Raw genomic sequence first — 15,223 nt, 5'->3', positions numbered from 1 at the left:
CTCCATCTCAACCCTTAAAACAATGGCAGTTCCAGTCTTTGTTTGGAAAGTTAAAATCCCCTACCATAACCACCCTATTATTCTTACAGATAACTGAGATCTCCTTACAAATTTGTTTCTCAATTTCCCGCTAACTATGAGGGGTTCCATAATACAATCCCAATATGCTGATCATCCCTTTCTTATTTCTCAGTTCAACCCAATTAACTTCCCTGGATGTATTTATGGGAATATCCACCCGCAGTACAGCTGCAATGCTTTCCCTTATCAAAAACGCCACTCCCCCTCCTCTCTTGCCTCCCTTTCGGTCCTTCCTATAATGTTTTTATCCTGGAATGTCAAGCTGTCAGTCCTGTCCATCCCTGAGCCATGTTTCTGTAATTGTTATGATATCCCAGTCCCATGTTCCTAACCATGCCCTGAGTTCATCTGCCTTCCCTATTCGGCCTCTTCCATTGAAATAAATGCAGTTTAATTTATCAGTCCTACCTTGTTCTCTGCTTTGTCCCTGCCTGCCCTTACTGTTTGACTCGCTTCTGTTCTCAACTGTACCAATCTCAGATTGATCTGTTTCCTCACTATCTCCCTGGGTCCCAACCACCCACCTTACTAGTTTGATTCCGCCCAAGAAGCTCTAGCAAATCACCCCGCCAGTATATTATCCCCCTTCCAATTCAGGTTTAATCCGTCCTTCTTGTACAGGTCACTTCTACCCCAGAAGAGATTCCAATGTCCCAAAAATGTGACTCCTTCTCCCATGCACCAGCTCTTCAGCCAAGCATTCATCTGCTCTATCCTCCTATTCCTATCCTCACTAGCTCATAGCACAGAAGTAATCCAGATATTACTACTCTTGAGGATCTCCTTTTTACATTCCTGCCTAACTCTCTATATTCTCTCTTCAGAATTTCATCCACTTCCCTTCCTATGTCGTTGGTTCCAATGTGTACAATGACCTCCTACTGGGCCCTCTCCCCCTTAAGAACATTCTGCATCCTCCCTGAGATATCCTTGATCCTGGCACCAGGGAGGCAACACATCATTCTGATGTTTTGCTACTGGCCACAGAAACATCTGTCTGAGCCTCGGACTAGAGAATCCCCGAACACAATTGATCGCTTGGAACCTGACATACCCCTCATTGCATTAGAGCCAGTCTCAATACCAGAAACTTGCTGCTCGTGCTACATTCCCCTGAAAATCCGTCACCCCTTACATTTTCCAAAACAGCATACTTATTTGAAATGGGGATAGCCACAAAAGATCCATGCATTACCTGCCTATCTCTTTTACCTTTCCTGGAGTTAACCCATCTATGTGACTGTATCTGCAACTTTTCTCCCTTCCTATAATGGCTATCCATCACACCCTCTTGCTCTTGTTAATTCCTCATTGCCTCTAACTGTCTCTCCAACCGATTCATTCGATCTGATAGGATTTGCAACCAACGGCATTTATTGCAGATATAATTCTCAGTAACACGTAAACTCCCACATCCGACAAGAAAAGCACATCACTCTACTAAAGGCTATTTTTGCTTTTTTCTATCTACAGACCCAGAAAATAACTTTGTCTTATTCCTCTACAAAACACTGCTCCAGGTTAACTTAATACTTATGGCTTCTATATTTAAGTTTAATCAAGAGACATATCTCAATAAAACATATAATCAAGAAAGAACCCACTCTTACTCACAACTGCAGACTTACTGTAAGGCCACACTTAAATCTATTTACTTATCTGTTTCTGTCTGTGACCTCTCCAAACAGGTTCCTCCAAGATCAGTTGTACATCTCACTGTTTGTTAATTTTCCTAGACGCACTCTAATGTCCAGCGATACAGGAATTCAAACAGCAAAGGCAGTAACTGCGCAGTTTCACTGCTGTCTCACGGAGTGGTGTGGGTTTCTCTCTCTCTCTCTCTCTCTCTCCCTCTCCTGCACTGCCTGACCATGTGCTGCCTTTGTCTGTTCTTCTCCCTTTGAAAACTGCTGTTGTTTTGACTTTTCTTCTCTCCAAAGTTCCAAAACAATCCAACAGCATATCAAACAGCCACTGCTGCTCCTGGAATTCGAGGAAATCACCTCTAACACCTAAAACACCTCAAAAAAGGAGCAGCCTGTTACAGCCAGAAATTTTTCCCATCCTCAATATTGGATGCTGAATCAATGTGAATGTCTCTTTTCCAGGTACTGGGATTACTTCAATTTTAAATGTGGTATCCTTGTTCAAATGTCTGTGTAGTCTCACCTCCTTCTATCTCTGTAACCTTTGCCAGACCTAAAACTCTCTCTTTATCCAAGTCAGTGATGTAGATTGTAAATAGCTGCAGCCAACTGGTATTTCTCTTATCCCTGCACCTTGCTTCCTGTCCATTCACCAATGCCTTTTGTATACAGAACACACTGCTGACATTGTGTCTTGGTTCAACATTTTTATCCTCTCTTTTTGAAATGAAGCATTTTGGTAAGCTTCATTCTATTTAAATGCAAACTCAAGCTTTCACGCCTTGAGCAGAATAGTCAGACTAGAGGACTTGCCCCGGATGTGGGTCAGGGGTCAATTCAGAACTAAAATGGGGAACCAATATTTTGATGAGTGGTCAACTTCTGGAGCAGGTTCTCATGGGAAATTACAAAAGCAGATCATGGCAACAATGTAAGTAGATGCTGAAAGATTTCTTGCACAAGTCAAAATTTTGGAGGCAGTAGGAAAGGAACAAGTAGCAGCTGACTTGAACTTTGGACACTATCATGTGCTGCTACAGTTTCATACCATGACCCATTTCCTGCAGTCACAGAGAGTCTAGTCACGTAAGAGTTAAAGTAAACTTCCCAGTCTGTTTTACTGATGTCAACTTTTTCATTTCCAACCTTAATATGAATTCAGATTGTCAAAATGTCTTGGAGAGCATTCATATCAGTTCTCTGGATTATTAGCTGAACATTTCAGCTTTAACTCCTTGGTTGGACGTTCTCATCCAGATCACTAGGTTATATGTGTCCAAAGTCCACTCTCCGTCTAAGTGTGTTCAATTTGTACAACACATCGGTATCAATATTGAGGCAATGCTGCACTGCTGGATGTGGCAATGCTATGTCTGCCCAATCAAGTGGAACAAGAAGATCCCACAACCATAAACTTGAAGATAAGAACTGGGAGATCTCATCCATATCTTAGATAATACAATACTCTTCAAACAACAGCAATAAAGCTCTCTTTCCTGATTGTCTGAATATTGCTGGGTGCAAAGTAATTGACTGTACCATGCATGAGAAGAGTCATTATACTTCCAAAGTACCAGTGTTGGTTGTATTGTCAAGTGCTTTGGAGTTCTGAACTTGTGAAAGGAGTTACACAAAGAGCAATTGTGTTTTTCTTTCTTCAGTTGCCCTGATCTCAAGATTGGTATCTCACTCACGTAACTACAACAAAGGACATCTATACTGTTAGCATTAAACATGACTGGCCCAATTACAGGTTATAGTAATGAAGAGAAAAGTGTGTCAATGTTGGAGTCAGGTCCAGCACCTACCTTGGACATTCTTCACCTCCTTCCTGCTGTTAAAGTTGGAGGGTGGATGACTCACTGCACAAGTGAAGACTGAGCCTTTCCTCCACTCCTCTGTGCTCACAATCAGGTAGTGCCTGACACTGAATGTTTCTGTCTGCTCCAGAGCAGTGGAGCCAGCACGGGTGTTGGAGGAGATCAGGCTGCCATCCTTCTCCCAGGAGACCTGTATGCTGTCCGGGTAAAATCCAGTGATCACACACTCGAGTGTAACTCTGCTCTGATTCTTGATCTCTTGGGCTGAAGGAGGCAGCAGTCTGACTTTGGGACTTTTTGGCTCAACTGGAACCAACAGACAAAAGAAGGTATTAAACTCTTTCCTTTGAGTTTGACCAGGTCATGTATTTTTTTTTTAGTCTCTTACTTACCTTTTAAGCTCCTTGTTCGTTTTGACACAGTGGAGGAGGAGGGAGCACTTTGGGCAGAGCACACAAAATCGACCCCACTCTCCCACTCCTCAGCACTGGTTTGGAGTTGACTGATGACCGTGGGTAAGCTTCCTTCTTGTATGAGCCGCTGAGTCTTAATCACTTCACGTCTCTTCTTACCGCTGACTTCCCAGGAGATCTGAACCTGGCTTGGATCAGAACAGACCACTGCACACTCCACAGTAGCAGTCTTATTGATCCAAATCTCCAAAATAGAAGGATTTCGGATAAATATAGACATTTCTGGGAATGAGAAAGGAAAAGTCTCAGAGGAATGGATATTGTTTAGTGTCAGCAACCTTCAGAATTTAGATAAGACTTTTCCATTGATAATGATCAATATGACGTGTGGACATAAGAAACTTGAATTGAGAATCCTATTTAACCTGTAACATCTCCAACTGATGTTGTTTGAATCTGTACTGAAGCTGAAACATAAGAAATAGAAACTTTGAGCAGAGTCAGGCAATTTGGTTCATTCAGTCTGATCATGCTGATCCTCTATCTCAATGCCATACCCCTTCTCTTCTAATACCCATTTTCACCTTTAGCCCCCAGAAATGTATCTATTTCCTTGTTAACCATATTCAGTGACAATGACCCCTCCAATCTCTGGGGCAGAGAATTCCATAGGTCTACCTCCCTCTGAAGCAAGTTCTTCTGATCTCTGTCCAAAATAGCCTTCCCTGTATCCTGAGACCATGACCCTTTGGTCTCCTTCAGAACAGTTCATCCCAGACTGGAAACATTAATGCTGTTTTTCTCTCTCTGCGGTTGCTGCCTGAACTACAGAGTTGCTCCAGAATTCTCTGTGTTTATTCCTCCAATCTGTCCAGCTTGTCTGCATTGTACATGTTGTAATGAGATCATTCTTAAATGGGAGTAAAACAACATTAAAAATTCCCAGGACAGTTGAAACATTATCTTGCATTTCTTTGATTTTACATCTTATTCTAGAAAACATTGTGCAGGCAAAAAGATCACGGCAGAAATCATTGTAATCTGTTCCCTGTAAGTATGGTCAGTGCATTCACAGTGGGGATTACAGTTGAGCTGTGGGTGTGAGTGACATTTTGATGTGACGATGTTAATCAAAGGCATCTGTGATTTATTAAGTGCAGTAAGAGAGACAGATATAAACTCATTAGATAAAGGAACAATTGAATCAAGACTTGTTTGAAGGGCTTGTGCCCAAAACGTCGATGCTCCTCAGATGGTGCCTGACCTGCTGTGCTTTTCTAGCGCCACACTCTTGACTCTGATCTCCAGCATCTACAGTCCTCACTTTCTCCTTGTTTATTCACAGGCTTCTTGTGATTCTGTGCATCATGTTGTGATGTGGAACATACTGAATCAATGTCTCTTTTCTAGTCGCACTGAGCTAGGATTGCCTCAATTTTACATGGTGTATCTTTGTTCATGTGTCTCTGTTGTCTCACATCCCCCTATCTCGGTAATCTTTAGCAGGCCTACAACTCTCTCTTCATCTATGTCAGTGATACAGATCGTGAATAGCTGCAGCCACCTGGTTTTTCTCTTATCCCTTTGCTTTCTGTCCATTAACCACACCTCCATCCATGCTGGTATATGAGAGTGCTTTTTCATCGTTTCGTGGTGGTAAGCCATGTTCATCAAAAGCTGCAGTACATCTGGGGTAGGTCGAGCTCCAGTCTAGCTGTTATGAAATGAGTCCCTGAATTGTGACTGTGCAACATTTATGAAGTTTCAATGTAGATGCAGGTCAGACGTGTGTGGCTGGGAGGGAATTGACAGGGCACTGTTCTATCGCTCTGCTTTTTTTGGCCTTCCAGCTGGTAGACATTTCTGGGATGGAGGCTTGTTGAGATGTTGCAGTGTACTTTGGACACAGAACACACTGCTGTCATTGCGTCGTGACCTAACATTTTTCTTCTGTATGTTTGAAGTGAAGCAGATTGGTACACTTCACTGTATTCAAGGCACTATTTAAATCCAAACTCCTGTTGATTTTGGACACAGAAATTAATAATCTTGGCATTTTCAGTCCTGACAATCTGTGAAACAGAGGAAGCAAGAGAAGCTCATGCCTTGCTATGGTTGGGAAACATTTCTCCACAACCCATACATTCCCCTCTACTTCACACCAAATACTGGACGAGCAAAAGTGTGATTTTATTCAATTCTTCCAAAGTTTTATCCTTTACATCCGTTTCCCAAAGGATCATCATCAGATATCACAAAACTCACTGGATGTCCTGTGCCTGTTTCATGCACACATTCACAGTGCAGGTCATAAATGTGCTGTCTGCTTTATTCCACAATCCTGGTTTTCCCCTTGTCACATCCGATTAATACTTGGGTCTGGGCCAAAACCATCAATGAACACTGGGATCCACTGGGTTTCTTCAGTTGATGTTCAGCACACAGTATCAGCCTGACAGGAATAAGTACTTTTTGAATTTACAAGGTTCTTGCTTTTCCCCCTGGCCTTTTATTAAAACAAATGGTGAACACTTGTTGGTTCAGAAGATATTTACAAGAATGTTGCCAGGGCTGGAGTGTTTGAGCTATAGGGAGCGGCTGAATGAGCTGTGGCTGTTTTCAGTGGAGCATCAAAGGCTTATAGGGGTTGATAAAATCATGAGGGGCATAGATAGAGTCAATAGTCAAGTCTTTTCACTAGGGTGGGGGAGTACAGAACTAGAGGGAAAAAATTCAAAAGGGATCTGAGTGGTAACTTTTTCATGGAGAGGGTGGTGCCTGTATGGAATGATCTTCCAGAGGAGGTGGTGGAGACTGGAACAATTACAACATTTAAAAAGCAACTGGATGGTCATATGTGCAAGAAGGCTGCTCACAATTACCAAGGACAATTCGGATTAAGCTACAAAGGCTGGCTTTGACAAGCAATGGTCACATCCTGTCATAGAATAAAAACTAATTTCCTTTCAACTTACTGATGGATTGAGATTGATTGTGTTGAGGCTTGTCATAGGATATCGTTGAAAGTTTTTAAAACATATTTTGATGGGCATTCAATGATTTTAGACTGAGTTTTGTTTTGCACTGTGTTGAATTCAAACATTCTAATGTTTATGAGTTGCTCATCCCTGCTTTCCACTATGGCCATGTCTGAACATTTCACAGCCCCCCATTACAGGCTACCTCCAATGATAAAGCCTCAATGAGTGAAATTGAGAAATGCTGATATTATTGGGTAATTGTAACTAATTAAATATACCATTCCTAAAAATTATTTAAAAAAAGGATTCCACCAGCATCTTTCTTGTGGACAGGGAGTGCCCTATCATTGACTAATATTGTCCCAGGAGACGGACAAACGATATTATTTTCATTTCTACTACACAGGAATCTCGCCCTACACTTGCTGAATTTGAATTTCTGTGTTCTGCTTCATTAACCTTTCTCAGCACCACATCACTGAAAGGGTTGAACCTACTGGTTCAATTGAAGATATCTGGCTGTTGTATCCCTGTCCATCCCTTTCACCCATTTCCAATTCTGCAGTCTTTCTGAGTCAGAGGATGCATTGTAAGTCTTGGCTACTAGAATCATACCAGAGAGGTAATGGTCAAGCTGTGAGGCTGAATCCAATCCAAACTGGCCTGGTCAAGTTTACAAACCAAAATGACTATATAGATAAGGATTGGATTGGTTGGGAGAATTTCAGATAGGTCTGTATCTCTTCCGTATTTGCATACTTTAATTAAGACAGTCACCACAGACTGATTTGCAACCCAAACAATTTGCAATAAAATTCAACGGACCATTTGATTCATGATCAATCACTTTATTTCACAGATTTGTTGGTGGCATTTATATTGGTGTTGTGCACCATCAGGGAGTGTCAGGTTTAAATTAGTCTGAAACAGGAACCTTGGCATACACCCAGAACAAGAGCAAGGAGGGCAAGAGCAAGCAGCATTTCCACCTGGAACTGGAAGATTTGCATTTCCACCTGGAACAGGAAGAGTTGCAGGTTTAAGATTTGTACATTTTCACCTCCCAATCCCTGTGCTGGGAATGTGGGAGCTCCACCCAACCCCTGAATACTGCAACACCCTGTTTATTTAGGAAATTCAAGGCACACCACCATGTAAACCATGACAAGCGTTTGCACCTTGACCAGAATAGTCAGATTAGAGGAGCTGCCCTGCACTTTACGTGGGTCAGGGGTCAATTCTGAACTAAAATGGGGCACCAATATTTCACTGAGAAATCAACCTGTGGAGCTGGTTCTCTCGGGAGGCTGTGGAAGCAGATCAGGGCAGTTCATTGAAATGAAATATTCACAAATCAATATTTGGAAGGCATTAGAAAAGGGACAGGTAGGAGCTGAGTTGAACTTTAGACACTCCCCATATGGCACTACAGTTTCAGGCCGTGCCCCATTTCCTTTCCTGCAGTCACAAAAGGTCTTGGTAGGCAAGAGTTCAAGTAAACTTGCCAGTCCCTTTCACTGATGTTAACTTTTTATTTCCAGCCTTTATATAAAGCCAGATTACCAAAGTACTTTGGAGGGAGTTGATCTCAGTTCTGTGGCTAACTAGTTAACATTTCAGCTTTATCTTCTTGGTGGGACTCTCTCATCTAGATCAGAAGGTTGTGTGTGTCCAAAGCCCACTCTCTGTCATCGAGTGTATAATCAATGCAACACATCAGTGTCAACACTGAGGCAGTGCTGTTGGATGTGGCAATGCCCTGTCTGTCCTGTCAAGTGAAACAAGAAGATCCCACAGCCACTAACTTGAAGATGACAACTGGGAAATCCCATTCATGCCCTGGATAATACTACAGCAGTAAAACTCCCCTTCCTATTCACCTGAACATTGTGTGTGCAATTAATTGACAGGAATCATGCACCACAATAGTCATTAAACTTCAAAAAATTCCTTGTTGGCTGCATTGTAAAGTGCTTTGGAATCGGAAATTGTGAAAGGAGTTACACAAAGAGCAATTGTGTTTTTCTTTCTTCAGTTGCTCTAATCTTAAGATTAGTTTCCCATTCACATAACTACAGTAATGAACATCATTACTGTTAGCATTAAACATGACTGGCCCAATTGCAGGTTATAGTAATGAAGAGAAAAGTGTGTCAATGTTGGAGTCAGGTCCAGCACCTACCTTGGACATTCTTCACCTCCTTCCTGCTGTTAAAGTTGGAGGGTGGATGACTCACTGCACAGGTGAAGACTGAGCCTTTCCTCCACTCCTCTGTGCTCACACTCAGGTAGTGCCTGACACTGAATGTCTCTGTCTGCTCCAGAGCAGTGGGGCCAGCACGGGTGTTGGAGGAGATCAGGCTGCCATCTTTCTCCCAGGAGACCTGTATGCTGTCCGGGTAAAATCCAGTGATCACACACTCGAGTGTAACTCTGCTCTGACTCTTGATCTCTTGGGCAGAAGGAGGCAGCAGTCTGACTTTAGGACTTTTTGGCTGAACTGGAACCAATGAACAAAACAAAGATGGTGTTAAACATTTTCCTTTGAGGTTAGCAATGTCAGTTATATAATTTTTCATTCACTTGCCTACCTTTTATGCTCCTTGTTCGTTTTGACACGGGAGGAGAGGAGGAACCGCTTTGAGCAGAGCACACAACCTCCATCCCACTCTCCCACTCCTCTGCTGTGGTTTGGAGTTGGCTGATGACCATGTATTTGGTGCCTTCCTCTTTCTGTTGCTGCGTTGTAACCCCTTCACTTCTCTGCTTCCCATTCACATTCCAGGTGATCCGGACCTGGCTGGGATCAGAACAGACTGCCGTACACAACACAGTAGCAGTCCGGTTAATCCAAACCTCTTCCTTAGAAGGATTGCGAATAAAAACTGATATTTCTGGGAATGGGAAAGGAAAAGTTCAGAAGAATTGAAATTGTTTTGTGTCGGGAGTGACATGCCAGGACAGCAAATGTGGTAGGAGACTGACAGGACAGGAGGTGTCAGGAGGATTCAGAATGTTAAGAGAGATTTTGCTGTTGATGAGAAATGGTGACGGATCAGCACAGAGGAGAATTTTGTCTTCAGTATTTTATAATGTGCAAAATCATCAGCTGATACTGGATGAGATCACACACCGGTTAATCTCACATTGAATTGAACATTAGATAATCTCAAGATTGTTTAAACGTTGTCACATAGACCTTGGCTTGCACTCTGACTGCGAAAACATAATCAGAGCATCAAGGTCCTGCTACATCCTCTTTGAATGCATTTGCTGTGATTATGACCAATAGATTCACAATGAGGACTGCGATTGAGTTGTGGGTTTAGACAACATGTAACTGTCACAATGTTAATAAAATGGAAACTCTGTGAAATGCAGTGAGATAAATGCAGATGCTTCACAAAAGATACAACTGAAAAATGGCTTATTCACTGAAAGCACCTTCAGCCCAGTCCCTGATTTGTGACATTGAGCAGATTGAAGCAATGAGGACCTCTCACCTCTTTTAGAAACAGCCTTGGAATGTCTCAATTTTAAAATGCTTATCCTTGTGTTTATGCCTTTCCTTAGTCTCCCATCTCCTTATGTCTGTCACACTTATCAGCTGCACATGTGTCAGTGAACTCTACATTCCTGCAAATCTGACCCTTTCTACATCTCCCACGCCTTTCACTCCAGCACTGGTAGTTGTTCCTTCAGGCACTGAGGCCCTGACTTCTAGAAATCCATCCCTGAATCATGAGTACATGTCCAACTCTCAGTCCTGTAAGGTGCTCCTTAAAAACTATTCCTTCTCCCTGATATCTGCTCCATTGGCTAAGTGTCAGTTTCTGATTGATAACTCTCTAGTGCAACACTTTAGGACCTTTTCCTGAATGGCAGCTTATTGTAGGTAACACTCTGTGAAGGAAGATGATTAGTTTGCAACAAACACAACAGCCCATAAATTCAGAGGGAGTGTCAAAAATCCCCCTTGTGCTAGTGTTTGGGGGTCATTTGGGCAAAGCATGTACATCCTGCCCCACACTGGCATGTCTGAGTTGTGGGAGTAGGAAGTGGATGGTTTACCAAACGCTTCACACATTTTCCCCATTACTACTAAATTTCCAAACACTCATTGTCATTTCAGATATCCCACACTCAGCACGTGTTCTGAACACTGTTTAGGCACATTGCACCCAAAAATCACAACTCCCTTATATATTATGATGTTAATTGTTGACTGCAATGTAAAACATAACTGTTATTGCATCAAGATGAAGTCCTCAATGAGCTTTGAGAATCAACTCCCCGGCTGCATTTTCAGATAATATTCAACACACGGTGTCCACCAAGAACATGATTTTTATTTCCTTGAGATGGGTTTGGTTTCTCTCCCCTCCTCACTTTTTACGTATGATACTGAACAGTTCCAAGACAAAAATATTGACAAATTGAGAGATTGATTACATTGAAGTTAATCACATTCTGTTGTCAGTAAGTTGTAATCATTGGTTTAATGTACACAATCCATAGGCAGTGTGTATAAACATTGGGTGTGGTCAGCAATTTGACAGCTTGGATTTAATATTCACATTGGTAATGAGAAATATTCTGATATTTGTAAACTGCTCAGCCCTGCCTTCAGAAATGACCAAATGTCACCATCTAACTATCCCTAATGATCAGTGATCTCTCAGCACATAAGCTCTCAGAGTAGTAGAGAACACGCCTTGTTGTAAAATCCTGATACTGTTCAGCAAACAAGGTTCAATTTCATTTGCTCCTCAAAACCCATAAACTTTCTGAACTGGCTATTCTGTGCAGATTGAAGTGTAATGGACTGCGGTCAATAACTGGGTAATGGGTACATCGGCAAGATGGCAGCAGAGTGGACACTCCAGCTGGAGCTCCTCTGCTCCACCAGTTCCTTTTCTCTTTCCCTTCTCTTTGCTGCAGTTTTTGTTTCTTCCAAAACTTTTAACTTCTAAAATTACACAGAGGGAATAGAGGAATTGACTGCCAGACTGGAGGGTGTCGTTGGCGAGTCCTGGAGGCGAGTCCAAGACCAGGCCGGCATGGGAGGCGAGTCCAAGACCAGGCCGGCATGGGAGGCGAGTCCGAGACCAGACCCACATGGGAGGTGAATCCGAGACCAGACCCGCATGGGAGGCGTGTCCGAGACCAGACCCACATGGGAGGCGAGTCCAAGACCAGGCCGGCATGGGAGGCGAGTCCGAGACCAGACCCGAATAGGAGGTGAATCCGAGACCAGACCCACATGGGAGACGAGTCCGAGACCAGACCCGCATGGGAGGCGAGTCCGAGACCAGACCCGCATGGGAGGCGAGTCCGAGACCAGACCCACATGGGAGGCGGGTCCGTGACCAGACCCGCATGGGAGGCGAGTCCGAGACCAGACCCACATGGGAGGCGGGTCCGTGACCAGACCCGCATGGGAGGCGAGTCCGAGACCAGGTCCGAATGGGAGACGAGTCCGAGACCAGACCCACATGGGAGGTGAGTCCGAGACCAGACCCGCATGGGAGGCGAGTCCGAGACCAGACCCACATGGGAGGTGAGTCCGAGACCAGACCCACATGGGAGGTGAGTCCGAGACCAGACCCACATGGGAGGTGAGTCCGAGACCAGACCCACATGGGAGTCGAGTCCGAGACCTGACCCACATGGGAGGTGAGTCCGGGACCAGACCCACATGGGAGGCGAGTCCGAGACCAGACACACATGGGAGACGAGTCCGAGACCAGGTCCGAATGGGAGGCGAGTCCGACACCAGGTCCGAATGGGAGACGAGTCCGAGACCATACCCGCATGGGAGGCGAGTCCGAGACCAGACCCGCATGGGAGGCGAGTTCGAGACCAGACCCACATGGGAGACGAGTCCGAGACCAGGTCCGCATGGGAGACGAGTCCGAGACCAGACCCACATGGGAGACGAGTCCGAGACCAGACCCACATGGGAGACGAGTCCGAGACCAGACCCACATGGGAGACGAGTCCGAGACCAGGTCCGCATGGGAGGCGAGTCCGAGACCAGACCCACATGGGAGGCGAGTCCGAGACCAGACCCACATGGGAGACGAGTCCGAGACCAGGTCCGCATGGGAGACGAGTCCGAGACCAGACCCACATGGGAGACGAGTCCGAGACCAGGTTCACATGGGAGGTGAGTCCGAGACCAGGTTCGCATGGGAGACGAGTCCGAGACCAGGTTCGCATGGGAGGCGAGTCCGAGACCAGACCCACATGGGAGGCGAGTCCGAGACCAGACCCGCATGGGAGGCGAGTCCGAGACCAGGTTCGCATGGGAGGCGAGTCCGAGACCAGACCCGCATGGGAGACGAGTCCGAGACCAGACCCGCATGGGAGGCGAGTCCGAGACCAGGTCCGAATGGGAGGCGAGTCCGAGACCAGACCCGCATGGGAGACGAGTCCGAGACCAGACCCGCATGGGAGGCGAGTCCGAGACCAGACCCGCATGGGAGGGGAGTCCGAGACCACATGGGAGGCGAGTCCGACACCAGGTCCGAATGGGAGACGAGTCCGAGACCAGGTCCGAATGGGAGACGAGTCCGAGACCAGACCCGAATGGGAGGCGAGTCCGAGACCAGACCCGAATGGGAGGCGAGTCCAAGACCAGACCCACATGGGAGGCGAGTCCGACACCAGGTCCGAATGGGAGGCGAGTCCGAGACCAGACCCGCATGGGAGGCGAGTCCGAGACCAGACCCGCATGGGAGGCGAGTCCGAGACCAGACCCACATGGGAGGCGAGTCAGAGACCAGGTTCACATGGGAGGTGAGTCCGAGACCAGACCTGCATGGGAGGCGTGTCCGAGACCAGACCCGCATGGGAGGCGAGTCCGAGACCAGGTTCACATGGGAGGTGAGTCCGAGACCAGGTTCGCATGGGAGACGAGTCCGAGACCAGGTTCGCATGGGAGACGAGTCCGAGACCAGACCCGCATGGGAGGCGAGTCCGAGACCAGACCCGCATGGGAGGCGAGTCCGAGACCAGACCCACATGGGAGGCGAGTCAGAGACCAGGTTCACATGGGAGGTGAGTCCGAGACCAGACCTGCATGGGAGGCGTGTCCGAGACCAGACCCGCATGGGAGGCGAGTCCGAGACCAGGTTCACATGGGAGGTGAGTCCGAGACCAGGTTCGCATGGGAGACGAGTCCGAGACCAGGTTCGCATGGGAGACGAGTCCGAGAGCAGACCCACATGGGAGGCGAGTCCGAGACCAGACCCACATGGGAGACGAGTCCGAGACCAGACCCGCATGGGAGGCGAGTCCGAGACCAGACCCGCATGGGAGGCGAGTCCGAGACCAGACCCGCATGGGAGGCGAGTCCGAGACCAGACCCACATGGGAGGCGAGTCCGAGACCAGGTCCGCATGGGAGGTGAATCTAAGACCAGGTCCGCATGGGAGGCGAGTCCGAGACCAGGTCCGAATGGGAGGCGAGTCCGAGACCAGGTCCGCATGGGAGGCGAGTCCGAGACCAGGTCCGCATGGGAGGCGAGTCCGAGACCAGACCCGCATGGGAGGCGAGTCCGAGACCAGACCCGCATGGGAGGTGAGTCCGAGACCAGACCCGCATGGGAGGTGAGTCCGACACCAGACCCACATGGGAGGTGAGTCTAAGACCAGGTCCGCATGGGAGGTGAGTCTAAGACCAGACCCACATGGGAGATGAGTCTAAGACCATGTCCGAATGGGAGGCGAGTCCGAGACCCGACCCGCATGGGAGGTGAGTCTAAGACCAGACCCACATGGGAGGTGAGTCTAAGACCAGGTCCGAATGGAAGATGAGTCCGAGACCAGGCCGGAACAGGAGGCGAGGCCGAGACCAGGCCGGAATGGGAGGTGAGTCCGAGACGAGGCCGGAACAGGAAGCAAGGCCGAGACCAGGCCGGAACGGGAGGTGAGTCCGAGACCAGGCCGGAACGGGAGGCGAGGCCGAGACCAGGCCGGAACGGGAGGTGAGTCCGAGACCAGGCCGGAACGGGAGGTGAGTCCGAGACCAGGCCGGAACGGGAGGCGAGGCCGAGACCAGGCCGGAACGGGAGGTGAGTCCGAGACCAGGCCGGAACGGGAGGCGAGGCCGAGACCAGGCCGGAACAGGAGGCGAGGCCGAGACCAGGCCGGAACAGGAAGCGAGGCCGATACCAGGCCGGAACGGCTGGTGAGTCCGAGACCAGGCCGGAACAGGAGGCGAGGCCGAGACCAGGCCGGAACGGGAGGTGAGTCCGAGACGAGGCCGGAACAGGAGGC

General features: G+C 47.1%; 1 protein-coding gene across 4 annotated transcripts in view; it reads right to left on the bottom strand.

Moving 5' to 3' along the window:
* The window catches only part of LOC148144531 (uncharacterized), a 44,224-nt gene that overhangs the window by 11,282 nt on the left and 17,719 nt on the right, over window positions 1-15,223 (bottom strand). For all 4 annotated transcript variants that reach the window (XM_087974816.1, XM_087974813.1, XM_087974814.1 and 1 more), the window contains exons 6-9: window positions 9,533-9,835; window positions 9,124-9,441; window positions 3,940-4,242; window positions 3,536-3,853 (exon numbers count right to left, since the gene is read on the bottom strand). In XM_087974816.1, coding sequence (XP_087830942.1) covers window positions 3,536-3,853; window positions 3,940-4,242; window positions 9,124-9,441; window positions 9,533-9,835 — 1,242 coding nt within the window. The remainder of the gene's footprint in view (window positions 1-3,535; window positions 3,854-3,939; window positions 4,243-9,123; window positions 9,442-9,532; window positions 9,836-15,223) is intronic.

The sequence above is a fragment of the Chiloscyllium plagiosum genome, unplaced genomic scaffold (genome assembly GCF_037043375.1).
Source record: "Chiloscyllium plagiosum isolate Xiang-an unplaced genomic scaffold, Cpla_swu_hap1 HiC_scaffold_27, whole genome shotgun sequence".
In the NCBI taxonomy this organism is placed as follows: Eukaryota; Metazoa; Chordata; class Chondrichthyes; order Orectolobiformes; family Hemiscylliidae; genus Chiloscyllium; species Chiloscyllium plagiosum.
The sequence above is the reverse complement of the archived record's forward strand: the minus strand, read 5'-3'. Positions and strand labels throughout refer to the sequence as shown.